This window comes from Phacochoerus africanus, chromosome 4 (assembly GCF_016906955.1).
Source record: "Phacochoerus africanus isolate WHEZ1 chromosome 4, ROS_Pafr_v1, whole genome shotgun sequence".
NCBI lineage: Eukaryota > Metazoa > Chordata > Mammalia > Artiodactyla > Suidae > Phacochoerus > Phacochoerus africanus.
Genome location: NC_062547.1, coordinates 6,348,698 through 6,362,016, shown reverse-complemented (window position 1 = coordinate 6,362,016; position 13,319 = coordinate 6,348,698). Strand labels below are relative to the sequence as shown.

General features: G+C 52.9%; 1 protein-coding gene across 1 annotated transcript; it reads left to right on the top strand.

Moving 5' to 3' along the window:
• Nucleotides 1-275: 275 nt before the first annotated feature.
• Nucleotides 276-12,110, top strand: TSGA10IP (testis specific 10 interacting protein). Its single transcript, XM_047774093.1, is given in 7 exon segments — nucleotides 276-1,122; nucleotides 1,220-1,911; nucleotides 2,022-2,169; nucleotides 4,401-4,571; nucleotides 11,046-11,145; nucleotides 11,342-11,466; nucleotides 11,962-12,110. Coding segments are annotated over 7 exon segments (1,689 nt in total). The 5' UTR covers nucleotides 276-793; the 3' UTR covers nucleotides 12,086-12,110.
• Nucleotides 12,111-13,319: the final 1,209 nt, after the last annotated feature.

Here is a 13,319-nt window from a genome sequence, read left to right as displayed (position 1 = left end):
ACCCTTCCTGGCCTGCTTTTGGTCAGGGCCTTCGGGACTGGCTGAGGCTGGTTGCCATAGCGAGGGTGGGACAGGCAGTTCCAACACTGGCGGGTGGGGTGGGGGATGGGGCAGGACACCGCTATGCTAAACGCCCACCAACCGCTGGTGAGGACCACCTCCAGGAGACCAGGGCCGGGCACACGGCTCCAGGCTCCCGGAACGGCTGCAGGTCTGCTCCAGCTTCTCTCCAGGATCACCCAAGTTGAGCAGGTGAGGGAAGCCCTGTGGGAGGGCCACCAACTGCCCAGAGGCAGGCTGGCTCTCAGGGCTGGGGGATGCCAGGGCTGGGGGAGGCCCCTGAGAGGCCATAAGACTGGAGCTGAGGCCCAGGTGAGAGGCAGGGAGGCCTGAGGCAGGCAGGAACTATGGGGTGGCTTAGGGCTGGGCTGAAGATGAGGGTGACGCCCAAGGATGACTCCCAGGCTTCTGCTGGAGCATTTTCGGGAACACCGCAGGAAGATCAGCATTTCCAGAAGGATAATGAGTATTTTCCAGCTTGGCTTAGCAAGTCCAGGGCCCCATAGGGCGTTCAAAAGAGCTGTCCAGGGCCCAGAGGCAATATAGTGCAACGGTGACAATTCTGGGCTCTGGGGACAGACTCAGCACGTTCAGGTCCTGGTTCCACTTAACCGGCTGTGTGACCTTAGTCAGGCAATTTCACCTCTCTGGGCCCCAGTGTCCTCTGCATGATGGGGCGATAGCGCAGATACCTCATCGGGTCCTTGGGAAGGTTAAATGAGTAAATTCGTGAATGTCCCGAGCACCCAGTAGGTGCTCAGTGCATAGCAGCTGTTGCTACTTGAGTATTAATAACTCAGGTCGCAATCAGTCAGTTGCAGCGGTAGCAAGGGCCCAGAGAGGCCAGCCAGGGTGCACAGGAGGAGGGTCCCCTGGGGGAGCTGCCTGGAGCTCGGCCTCCTCTCCCGTCTTCGCCCAGGGGGGTCTTGGGAGCGGTGACCATAAAATTCAGGACCAGCCGCAGAGGTCTCAGAGTGCAGGGCAGACGACGAAGAAGGACCGGAGGCTCAGGGGCCGGAACAAGAAAAGCCAAGGCTCTGCTGAGGCCGAGGAGTAAGCCGTGTGGAGGGGTTGGAGGGGATGCTGGGCACCAGGCCCCGCTGGGGGCAGGTGTGCGGACCTTGACCGTGACGGCCGCCCCTGCCCTCTCCCTCCTCAGTCTCCTCCACTCTCCTCGGAAACCCTCCTTCCCCTTCCAGTGGGCCTGGGAGAGCTTCGCCGAAGATGGCCAGGCTCTGCTTCAGCCTGGCTCCGCCTCGGCCCCTGGCCACCAAGCCCTGCCCTCGCCCCCAGGGGTCACCCGGCCCAGGGCCAGGCACTCGTCGGCGGCCAGCCTCCCAGAGGCTCATGACTTCTGCTGGGAGACGGAGGTGCCCAGCCTGGAGAAGAGACAGCAGCCTGGGGCCCTCAGCGGCCTCCTCAGGCCCCCAGGCAAAGGGGCGGGCCAGGCTCGGGAGCCCCCTGGGGAGTGCGGCTCAAAATGGGCCCTGGAGTCCGAGGAGGCCGCTGAGCTGGAAGGCCCAGGTGCTGAGGAGGCCAAGAGGGGTCTGAGCCCTGGGGAACTGCCCCAGCTCCTCAGAAGGGGGGCGATCTTGGAGGAGGAGCAGTTTGCAGAGGAGGCTGAAGAGGGGGAGCCCAGGACCCCCCCAGGAAGGAGGGCTGGTTCTCGAAGGAAGGGGCAGAATTCCGGTGAGGAGACCTCAGACGAGCACCAACTGCAGTGCCAGACGGGCAGCCCCAGTGCCAACAGCCTCCGAGGACCGCAGAGGAGGAAATCAAGGGCCCAGGAGCTGGAGGGTCTGCGGGACCCGGAGAGGCTGCGGAGGCAGTGGCAGCAGGAGTTGGACTGTGGTGAGCAGGAGCTCGATGCCCGGGCTCCCCACGCAGTCGCAGGAAGAGGGGTCCCGGTGTGGGTAGGATTGTCCGAGGGGACAGTCCCTGACTTGTCCCTCCGTGGACAGGCCTCAGAAAACAGCCCTGGAAGGCTCTGCGGACAGCTGTTCAGGCCTCCAGCTGGAGTGAGAAAGCCCACACCTTGCGAGATGATGAGACTTTCCTGTTTGCCAACTTCCCCAACCGCACCTTCCACAAACGGCAGGAGGCCACCAGGTGAGGTGAAGGAGAAGGAGCATGGGAGTGAAGTTCACGGACTAGAGGAGGAGCTGGTTCTCCAAGACAGTCATTCATCCTCTCATTCATTCCTTCATTTACCCATTCACCACAGTTTCTCATCATCCAATCATCTGTCTACCCATCCACCCATCCATCCAACCATCCATCCATCCACCCACCCATCCACCCATCCACCCATCCATCCACCCATCCACCCATCCACCCACCCATCCACCCATCCACCCATCCATCCAACCATCCACCCATCCACCCACCCATCCACCCATCCATCCATCCATCCATCCATCTGTCTGCTTGGCTGACTGTTAACTGACACAGGTCACTTTTCATTCATTTCCTACCTTCTAACCATCACAGTCTATTAGCTAAATGATTAATGCAACCTATGTCGGGTATCTGCTCGTGGGTTCCTAGGATATAAAGGTTAAAAGACTTGGCTTCAGCCCTTAGAAACTCAAGGTTGTCTGGAAGAGGAGACAGAATGGCAAAACAGCAAGAGTGGCAGAAGAGTTAAATCATTACTATACTTATGGCTTGAGCCAGAGACAGTGGGAGCAGAGAGGAATGCTGGGGCTGGGGGCTGGGGGCAATGTCTAGGTGAGGAATGATAAGGGTCTGACCCAGGAGGCCATGTGAGTAAAGAGAGGGGATTTATTTGGGAGAGTTCCCATTGGCTCAGTGGTAACAAACCTGACTAGTATCCATGAGGATGCAGGTTCAATCCCTGGCCTCACCTGGTGGGTTAAGGATCCATCATTGCCGTGAACTGCAGTGTAGGTCACAGACATGGCTTGGATCCCATGTTGCTGCAGCTCTGATTCAACCCCTCCCAAGCCTGGGAGCTTCCATATGCTGTGGGTGGGGCCCTGAAAAAAAAAAAAAAGATATTTGGAGGCTGGCTCAGCGGGCCTTGGTGACTAGTTCTAAGCGGAGGTGAAATTCTTTCAGTGTTCTGGTTGTGCCCGTTAATTCTTTCTTACCCTGTCATTCCTGCTTGAACTCTTTCCATGCTTCCCAATGGCCTTGGGACAAAGCCCAGGTTCCTTGATAAGGAAGCTCCTGTCTCCCACACCAGGGGGTCAGAGTGACCGGGATGCCCCAGGCTCTCCCTCCTCCCCTGGGATGGCCCCCTCCCTCATGAGCCCAGCTGACCCACATCTGTCTTTCAACTCCAGAGTCAGGTGCCCCTCCAGGAAGCTCTCCCCTGCACTGGCCTCCATCATAGGTCTTGCCCGTCCACATTGCATCAAGGTGCTGGGCTGTCTGTCCATCCCCATGTGCAGATTGAGGGCTCTTGAAGGAAGGTGCCTGATCTTTTTGATCTCAGCCCCTATCTGCTGCCCCAGAAGGACCTGGTGCATAGGAGGCGCTCAATAAGTATATGCTCAGTGCATTCCGCATCCACCTCCTTATCTCTCTGTCCATCTTTCTATCTGGCCGTGAACTCACCAACAGTGAGTTTCCGTCTAGGGTAGGCACTGTTCTAGTTACTGGCGACGTATTGGTGGTGCAGAGGACAGACAAGGAACGCTGCTCTCACCAGACTTACATTCTACTCGGGAAGAAGGATGATGAACAAAGAAATGCACGAAATGTACAGTTAGAGTTGGAAATTCCCTGGGAGGTCGTTGGGGTGCTGAGGTCTCACTCTCCCTGACCTTGGAGCCAAGACCCGATTGACAAGAGGAACTGACAATCAGCTCTGGGGAAAGAATGTTCCCGGTGGATCAAGATGCTGACTCTTCAGCCATCCACACCTTTCATCCATCCCTTCATCCACCCATTGGTCCCATCACCCTTTGTTTCTCCTTCCCATCCATTTGTCCATCTGTCTGTCCCTCAAACCAGCAGGCGTTGCCCCCCCAGCCCCTACCAGGTTCAGGGGTCAGAGAGAAGAAAGATCTGGCCCCTCCCCTAAGGAGAGATGCTTCGTTCTTTGTAAGAAGTTAGCGCAGGCGAGGTCAGGGGTGCGTGCACTGAGCTCCCCGAGGCTGAGGATGTTCAGAGGTGGGGTCCACCGCTGGCTGGGGTAGGCAGGAGGCTTCTGGGAAGAGTAGGGAAAGGCCTTGAGCTGGGCCTGAGGGCTGAGCCCCTAGGGGCAGCCTGCATCCTGGCCGACTTCCACCACAACCCCCACCCCCTGCCCCCGGCCCTCCCCTGCCCGGCAGTCTTCTCCCACCCCTCTCCCTTTGCTCTTTCCACCCAAGAAGCCTCCTGCGGGCCTGGGAGAGGCAACAGCTGGAAGAGCTGCAGCAGGCCGAGCTGCGGCGGGCCCGGGAGCAGCGGGTACAGCAGCAGGTGGCTCGCTGCCTGGCAGCCTATGCGCCCAGAGGGAGCCGGGGGCCAGGGGCTGCCCAGCGCAAGCTGGAGGAGCTGAGGTAGGAGGCCCGGGGCTGCCAGGGGCCTGGCAGGGAGAGGGCAGGGGGCGGTGCTAAGTGTCAGAACAAAGGACCAAGGAGATCTTGCCCTCACATTCCCTCCGATGGCAGGCAGGCCAGGCCACTTTAGATGAAGACCAGGGAGGAGAAGGGGCTTCGCCAAGTTCACCCTAATGATAACAGCTCCTGCAGCTGTCGAAAGCTCAAGTTTAAAATGTTCTGCCTGCATGATCACATTTTCAATTTTGTTTTCTGATTTCAAATGCCAGGCATGCCCACTATAAAAATGGCTCGGGAGCTTCCTTGTGCCACAGAAGTGGCTAAAAAAAAAAAGATGCAAATATTACAGAGGGAGTTCCGTTCGTGGCTCAGTGGTTAACGAATCCGACTAGGAACCATGAAGTTGCAATTTCGATCCCTGGCTTCGCTCTGTGGGTTAAGGATCCGGCATTACCATGAGCTATGGTGTAGGTTGCAGACATGGCTGGGATCTGGCATGGCTGTGGCTGTGGTGTAGGCCGGCAGCTAAAACTCCAATTAGACTTCTAGCCTGGGAACCTCCATATGCCTTGGGAGTGGCCCTAGAAAAAGGCAAAAAGACCAAAAAAAAAATTTCAGAAATTGTTCATGGAGAATGTGAATAGTGGCTACGGTCCTGCTCCTGGGGACAGCCATTGTTCACGGTCAGGTGAAGAAAGAGTCACCTGTTTCATTTTCTTCCCATATTTTGATCATTAAAAAAAAAAAAAAAAAAGCACAGAGTTCCCATCGTGGTTCAGCAGAAACTAATCTGACTAGCATCCATGAGGATGCAGGTTTGATCCCTGACCTCGCTCAGTGGGTTAAGGATCCGGCGTTGCCACGAGCTGTGGTGTAGGTCACAGATGTGGCTCGGATCTGGTGTTGCTGTGGCTGTGGTATAGGCTGACAGGTGTAGCTCTGATTTGACCCCTAGCCTGGAACCTCCATATGCCGAAGTGTGGCCCTTAAAAAAAAAAAAATTGGAGCTCTGTGGTGGTCCTGCAGGTTAAGGATCCAGCATTGTCACTCATGTGGCTTGGTGGCTGCTGCAGTTCAGGTTTGACCCTGGCCTGGGAATTTCTGCATGCCACGGGTGTGGCCGAAAAAAAAAGTCAAATTCATATTTAAAAGCATTTTTTTAAGACTCCTTGGATATTAGCCCCACTGCCATAATTTTAGAGATGAGGAAAGTCAGGCTCTGAGAGCTTGAATAATTCGTCAAAGGTCACAAGTGAGTGGCAAAGCTGGGATTCCAACCCAGGCAGCCATTCAGCCACCCTCCTCCACTGCTCTAACACCTGGTCCTCAGATAAAGTGCACCAGGGAAGTTCCCGTCGTGGCTCAGTGGTTAACGAATCCGACTAGGAACCATGAGGTTTCAGGTTCAATCCTTGGCCTTGCTGAGTGGGTTAAGGATCCATCACTGCCATGAGGTTCATTGGTTTTTCACAAGGCGGGAAGTGTAAGACTCCAATGGCAGATGTCAGTGAGAGGAGTGTTTCAAACCCCTTTCATTTTTCCTTGGGAGCAGGTACTTCCCTCGGGGTCTCTCGGCCCTTCCAGCCCGCGAACTTTGCTGTCTCAGCTGCACGGGAGACCATGTCCTGCCCAGGAGGGTGGGCGCAAAAGATGATGCCCCATGGTAGGGAGGCTACGTGCCTTCTTTTTATTCCCACGTGATGGACAGGGCTGCTGTCCATGGACACCACCTCCTTTCTCGCCTGGAGCTCTAAGATGTGGGCTCCCTCTCCGTTCTAACAGAAATAGCGTCGGGCACGAGGCAGGAAAACCACACGTGGCACCACGGGCCAGACAGAGACTGAATGCGGCGGGTGCTCCTCCACCCCTGCTCCTGTAACTGCTGCAAACTCCCTCTTGAGCGATGAACGCTCCTTTTTGCGGTGGCTTCAGGTCCCGGCATGGTGTCTTCTTCTTCTTTTTTTTTTTCTTTCTTTTTGCCTTTTCTAGGGCCGCTCCCGTGGCATGTGGAGGTTCCCAGGCTAGGGGTCGAATCGGAGCTGTAGCCACCGGCCTACGCCAGAGCCACAGCAGCACGGGATCCGAGCCGTGTCTGCGACCTACACCACAGCTCAAGGCAACACTGGATCTTTAACCCCCTGAGCGAGGCCAGGGCTCGAACCCGCAACCTCATGGTTCCTAGTCGGATTCATTAACCACTGAGCCATGATGGGAACTCCATCTTTTCTTGAATGAGGAATGCTCCTTTCCTACACAGCCAAGGGGCCAGGCCCAACAAGACAGTGTTTTTCCAGGAGGCCCAGCACGAGCCTTGGAGTTGGCCTGTCCCCGCCCCTTTCCTGTCCATGGGTGCTGCCACCACTCTCCTTGGCCTCTCTCATGTGTTCCATAAAAGGAGGCCCGGTCCCATGTGTGGTGTGGCCAGAGGGCCCCTCTCACTGCCAGGAGGCTCAGCTTGTTAAACAGATTTTCAACAAGCGCACAAATGGGTTTTTGTAGATGGGATTGTGCTTCCCCAGTGGAAACTGGATCTTTTTTAGGCCCCCCGCGCGCATATGTTTCTTTTTTGGCCACCCCATGGCACATCAAATTCCCAGGCCAGGGATCAGATCTGAACGCCAGATCCTTAACCCACTGTGCTGGGCTGGGGATCAAATCTCCATGCCAGCATTGCAAGAGACGTCATCAATCTTGTTGCACCACTTGGGAACTCCTCAGATGTGTTCTTATTGCAAAACGTTTCTTTCATTCTTTTTTTTTTTTTTTTAAGGGCTGCCCCTGGGGCATATGGAAGCTCCCAGGCTAGGGGTTGAATCAGAGCTGCAGCTGCCGGCCTATATCTTGGCCACAGGAATGCTGGACCAGAGCCGTTTCTGCAACCTACACTGCAGCTTGCATCAACGCTGGATTCTTTTTTTTTTTTATTATCACTCAAATGAATTGATCACATCTGTAGTTGTATAATGATTATAACAATCTGATTTCACAGGATTTCCATCCCACAGCCCAAGCACATCCCCTCACCCCCCAAAATGTCTCCTCCGGAGACCATAAGTTTTTCAATGTCTGTGAGTCAGCATCTATTCTGCAAAGAAGTTCATTCTGTCCTTTTTTCAGATTCCACATGTCAGTGAAAGCATTTGATGTTGATGTCTCATTGTATGGCTGACTTCACTTAGCATAATAGTTTCTAGTTCCATCCATGTTGCAAAAAATGCTGGTATTTCGTTCTTTTTAATGGCTGAGTAGTATTCCATTGTGTATATGTACCACATCTTCTGGATCCACTCCTCTGTTGATGGACATTTAGGTTGTTTCCATGTTTTGGCTATTGCAAGTAGTGCTGCAATGAACATCAGAGTACATATGTCTTTGTGAGTTGTGGTTTTCTCTGGGTAGATGCCCAGGAATGGAAGTTCTATGTTTAGTTTTCTGAGGAATCTCCATACTCCTTTCCACAGTGGTTGCACCAATTTACAATCCCACCAAAAGTGTACTAGTGTTCCTTTTCCCCACCCCCTCTCCAGCACTTATTGTTTGTAGACTTTTTGATGATGGCCATTCTCGCTGGTGTAAGGTGGTACCTCAGAGTGGTTTTGATTTGCATCTCTCTAATAATGAGTGATGTTGAACATTCTTTCACGTGTTTCTCAGCCATCTGTATGTCTTTGGACAACTGTCTGTTTAGATCTTCTGCCCATTTTTTGATGGGGTTGTTTGTTTTTTTGGTATGGAGCTGCAGAAGGTGTTTATAAATTTTGGAGATTAATCCCTTGTCAGTCGATTCACTTGCAAAGATTTTCTCCCATTCCGTGGGTTGTCTTTTTGTGTTGTTTAGGGTTTCCTTTGCTGTGCAGAAACTTTGAAGTTTGATTAGGTCCCACTTGTTTATTTTTGTTTTTGTTGTCAATACTCTGAGAGGTGGATCTGAGAAGATGTTGCTGTTGTTTATGTCAGAGAGTGTTTGGCCTATGTTTTCCTCTAAGAGTTTTATGGTGTCTGGTTTTATATCTAGGTCTTTAATCCATTTGGAATTTATTTTTGTGTATGGTGTTAGGGAGTGTTCTCATTTCATTCTTTTCCATGTGGCTGTCCAGTTTTCCCAGCACCACTTATTGGACAAGCTATCCTTTCTCCATTGTATATTCTTGCCTCCTTTGTCATAGATTAGTTGGCTGTAGGTGCGTGGGTTTAATTCTGGGCTTTCTATCTTGTTCCACTGATCTGTATTTCTGTCTTTGTGCCAGTACCATGCGGTTTTGATGATTGTTGCTTTGTAGTATAGTCTGAAGTCCGGGAGCCTGATTCCTCTAGCTCCATTTTTCTTTTTCAGGATGTCTTTGGCTATTCTGGGTCTTTTGTGCTTCCAAACAAACTTTAAAGTATTTTGTTCAAGTTCTGTGAAAAATGTCCTTGGTAATTTGATAGGGATTGCATTGAATCTGTAGATTGCCTTGGTAATATTAACTCTTCCAATCCACCAGCATGGTATATCTTTCCATCTATTGGTGTCATCTTTGATTTCTTTCATCAGTGGCTTATAGTTTTCAGAGTACAGGTCTTTTTGTTTCTTTAGGTAGGTTTACTCCTAGGTATTTTATTCTTTTGGATGCAATGGTAAACAGGATTGCTTCCCTAATTTCTCTTTCTGCTCTTTCATTGTTAGTGTATAGAAATGCCGTCTATTTCTGTGTATTGATTTTGTATCCTGCGACTTTGCCAAATTCGTGGATGAGCTCTGAGAGTTTTCTGGTAGAGTCTTTAGGATATTCTAGGTATAGTATCATGTCATCTGCAAATAGGGATAGTTTTACTTCTTCATTTCCAATTTGGATTCCTTTGATTTCTTTTTCTTCTCTGATTGTTATGGCTAGGACTTCCAGAACTATGTTGAAGAGTAGTGGCGAGAGCGGACATCCTTGTCTTGTTCCTGATCTCAGCAATGCTGGATTCTTAACCCACTAAGTGAGGCCAGGGATCAAACCCACATCCTCATGGGTACTAGTTGGGTTCTTAACCCACTGAGCTATAATGGGAACTCCCTGCAACACATTTCTTTAGATCCTCTGTTCCATTTTCTGTTCCTAGCTGGGGCACTAACTCACCAGGACTGCTTTTCCCTTTACAAGCTGTCTGACCTGGAGCAAATTATCATTGAGTTATATATAACATATATATATATGTGTGTGTGTGTGTGTGTGTGTGTGTATGTATATATATGTGTGTATGCATATATATGTTATGTGTGTGTGTGTGTGTGTGTGTATATATATATATATATATATATATATATATATGGCTGCCCCTGTAGCATGCAGAAGTTCCCAGGCTAGGGATTGAGCCCATGTCACAGCAGCAACCTGTGCCATAGAACTAACAATGCTGGATCTTCAACCTGCTGTGCTTGAAAGGAACTCCATCTCTGTTCCATTTTCTAAGCTGTCTGCTTATAAGAACCACAGAGAAGTGATTCTCATGTGGTTCAGCGGTAACAAACTGGACTAGTATCCATAAGGATGAGGGTTCGATCCCTGGCCCCGCTCAGTGGGTTAAGAATAGGTGCCTGGATCTGGCATTGCTGTGGCTGTGATGTAGGCTGGCAGCCACAGCTCCAATTCGACCCCTAGCCTAGGAACTCCCATGTGCTGCAAATGTGGCCCTAAAAAGAAAGGAAGAAAGAAAGAAAGACCCCACAGACAATCCTGGCAAGCTTGTCCAATCCTGGCTATAGCACAGAGAAGAAAATTGAATCCAGGGAGTTCCCACTGTGGCACAGTGGAAATGAATCTGACTAGGAACCATGAGGTTACAGGTTCAATCCCTGGTGGTGTTCAGTGGGTTAAGGATCTGGCATTGCCATGAGCTTTGGTATAGGTCACAGATGTGGCTCAGATCCTGCACTGCTATGGCTGTGGTGTAGGCCGGCAGCTGTAGCTCCAATTAGACCTCTAGCCTGGGAACTTCAATATGTCACAGATACGGCCCTAAAAAGCAAAAGCAAAACAAAACAAAACAAAGAAAAAAGAAAATTGAACCCAGAGCCCAGAGTGGGACCTTGCCTGAAGCCACAGCCACAGCTTCTCCTCCTGGGGGTGGATGGAATGTGCAAGCCAAGGCTCAGTTTCTCGGAAGCCAGTGCAGGCCCCTCTCCCTTGGGGGTAGCTGGGAGGACAGGCGAGCCTGGCACAACCTGCAGACTTGGGCATGTACTCAGTCCTTCATTTCCCGGCTCTGCAACCCTGGGCAAGCCCCTCCAACCTCTTGAGTCTCTGGCAAGTTGTGGGTAAGATGGGGCAGATAATTCCCGCCCCTCTGACCTCGGGAGGAGGCCAGGGCGAGGATGGGAATGAAACGGCTTTGTAGAGCTAAGGGTGGGAGGACAGAAACACAAAGTCCTTGGTGAGAACGAGTGGGCCGAGGAGCGGGGGTGGCGCGTGTCCAGGGTTAGCTGCTCAGAGGCCCATCTCCCCACAGGCGCCAGGAGCGACAGCGCTTTGCTGAGTACAAGGCAGAGTTACAGGGCATCCAGCACAGGGTGCAGGCCCGGCCCTACCTGTTCCAGCAGGCCATGCAGGTGAGGCCAGCAGCTGGGTCAGCTCCTGGGCTCCGGAGAACCGAGCTTTTCACTGGCCCAGTGGGAGTGGGCCCCCTGAGTCAGGCCCCCCAAGGCTGCCGCCCATCTGGAAGCCCCAGGACCCCTGTGTAATCAGAGCCTCATGGTGTCCTCAGCAGCCCTGTCCAGAAAGGGAACTCCTCTTCTCTCTCCTCAGGTCAATGCCCGGCTCACGGTGACGCGGCGCTTCTCCCAGGTGCTGTCGGCACTGGGACTGGATGAGGAGCAGCTGCTGGCTGAGGCAGGAAAGGGGGACAGAGAAGGTGCCCCCAGGAAACCCAGGTGAGGCCCAACTGCGGGGAGGAAGGGCACCATCACCAGCACTCCCCACAGGGTCTCACCCAGCGTCTGCCGGCCCTGGATCCACCCAGAATCTGGGCTTCAGACCTGCCCCATCCACTCCCTGACCTGGAGGACGCATCCAGCTTGAGCAGAGGAAGGCAGGGCCAGGGTTATTTTCCCCACTTCCGGTGTGGAAACTAAGGACCGGAGGGGTAGGGCCATGCCCAAGGACACAGGAATGCACCGCACACCAAGTCCCCACCCTGGGCTGGGGCCACCAGTCACTCCATGTACGCGTATGCTTTCCAACAACTAGGTGCACAGCAGGGGTTTTGAGGCTTGAGGAGGGGTAATCACTTCTCGGGGTCACACCGTACAGGAGCCCCGACAACATCAGTGATGATGGCCTCACCCATCCAACAGCCCATGTCTTCTTGGGCACAGGGACAGGGAGCTGTAGAGCCCAGTGGCCTCTCAGTGTCTTTTGTCTTTAAGGAGCCACAGGTCAGTGGGGGCAAGAATGCAGGACTCTTCTCAGAGCCCCACGAAGACAGGATCCACCGGCAGCCAGCCTGATAAGCACTCTAACTCAAGCTTAGGCCAGGAGTCTGGTGTCTAAGATTAAAATTAAAAATAAAATTAAATGCTTTGTGGAAAATAGTGTGAGATTTCTGGTGGTGGGAAGGGGCTGCATGTTGGGAGCTGGCGGTGGCAGGTGGTTTTGCAGCAGGCTTTCCCCACATCCCAGAGGAACTCTGGCTGTTCTGGCTGCCCCCTCCCTGTGCACAGCTCTGCCTCTGCTCCTGAGGTGTGAGCACGGCATCTCCAAGAGCAACAGCGGCAATTTGCCCTAGAAATGCTGGGTCCTAGAAAGTCAAGAGTGAATAGGACAGAACGGCTTCTGCCTTTGGGAACTCCCAGTTCTGGGGGAGAGGGAAACGGAACTTTAAAGGGGAGCATAATCACAGACAGATGGGCCTCCAGATGGGGCAACTGGGAGGTGGGGGTGTCAGGAGGGATGGAGAGATTGTGTGAACAGAGTTTTTGTTGTTGTTTATTTGGCTGTGCCCGCGGCATGCGAGAGTTCCTGGGTCAGGAATTGAACTCAAGCCACAGGAGTGACCCAAGTCGCTCCAGTGACAGTCCCGGATCTTTAGATCTTTAACTCGCTGCGCCATAGAATTCCTGTGTAAACTGAGATTTTAGCTTCAAGCAACTTCAGGGTAGAGCTCCTCTCAAGAGGGAAAAAAAAAAAAAGCAGCAGCAGCTCCCGCGAGCGCTCTTTCTCTCTCTCTCTCACACACACACACGGATGTGCTAAATTTTGCGTTCGATTTCAGGGGTTCACAGGCATGCAAAGGCTCATCTCGAGCTCCGTAGCAGTCAAAGCCCACGTTAAAAAAACCCAATTCAGGGACCGTGGGAAGGCAGCGTTTGCAGACAATATTAGTTGTGGGGGCTGGGAGGAGGCTGGGTTGTGGAGCTGAGGGTCTCAGGAGCAGAACGTGCTCCGTCCTCCTACACCTGATGGGCCACGACCCCAGGGAGTCTACTAGGAGGACTTCTGCTGGAGCGGCGGGCGCTGCAGTGAGCATCCCGTGGCTGAGGGTGTGCAAGCGGAGGGAAGCCAGGGAGGCCATGCTGGCTTAGATGGGCCCTAGGTCCTTCAAATTCTGGGATACGGTCTTCCCCGGACTCGAACGCGCCCCTCAAGCTTGAGCGCACGCGCAATCAGACCACTATGTCAAAGACCGCCGTTCGGCCAGTGCCGGCCGCGAATGCGCAGTCGGGCCCGATCCCATGAGCCTTTGGGGCAGCTCCGAGGCAAAGGACGGAAGCAGCCGCTCTTGGTT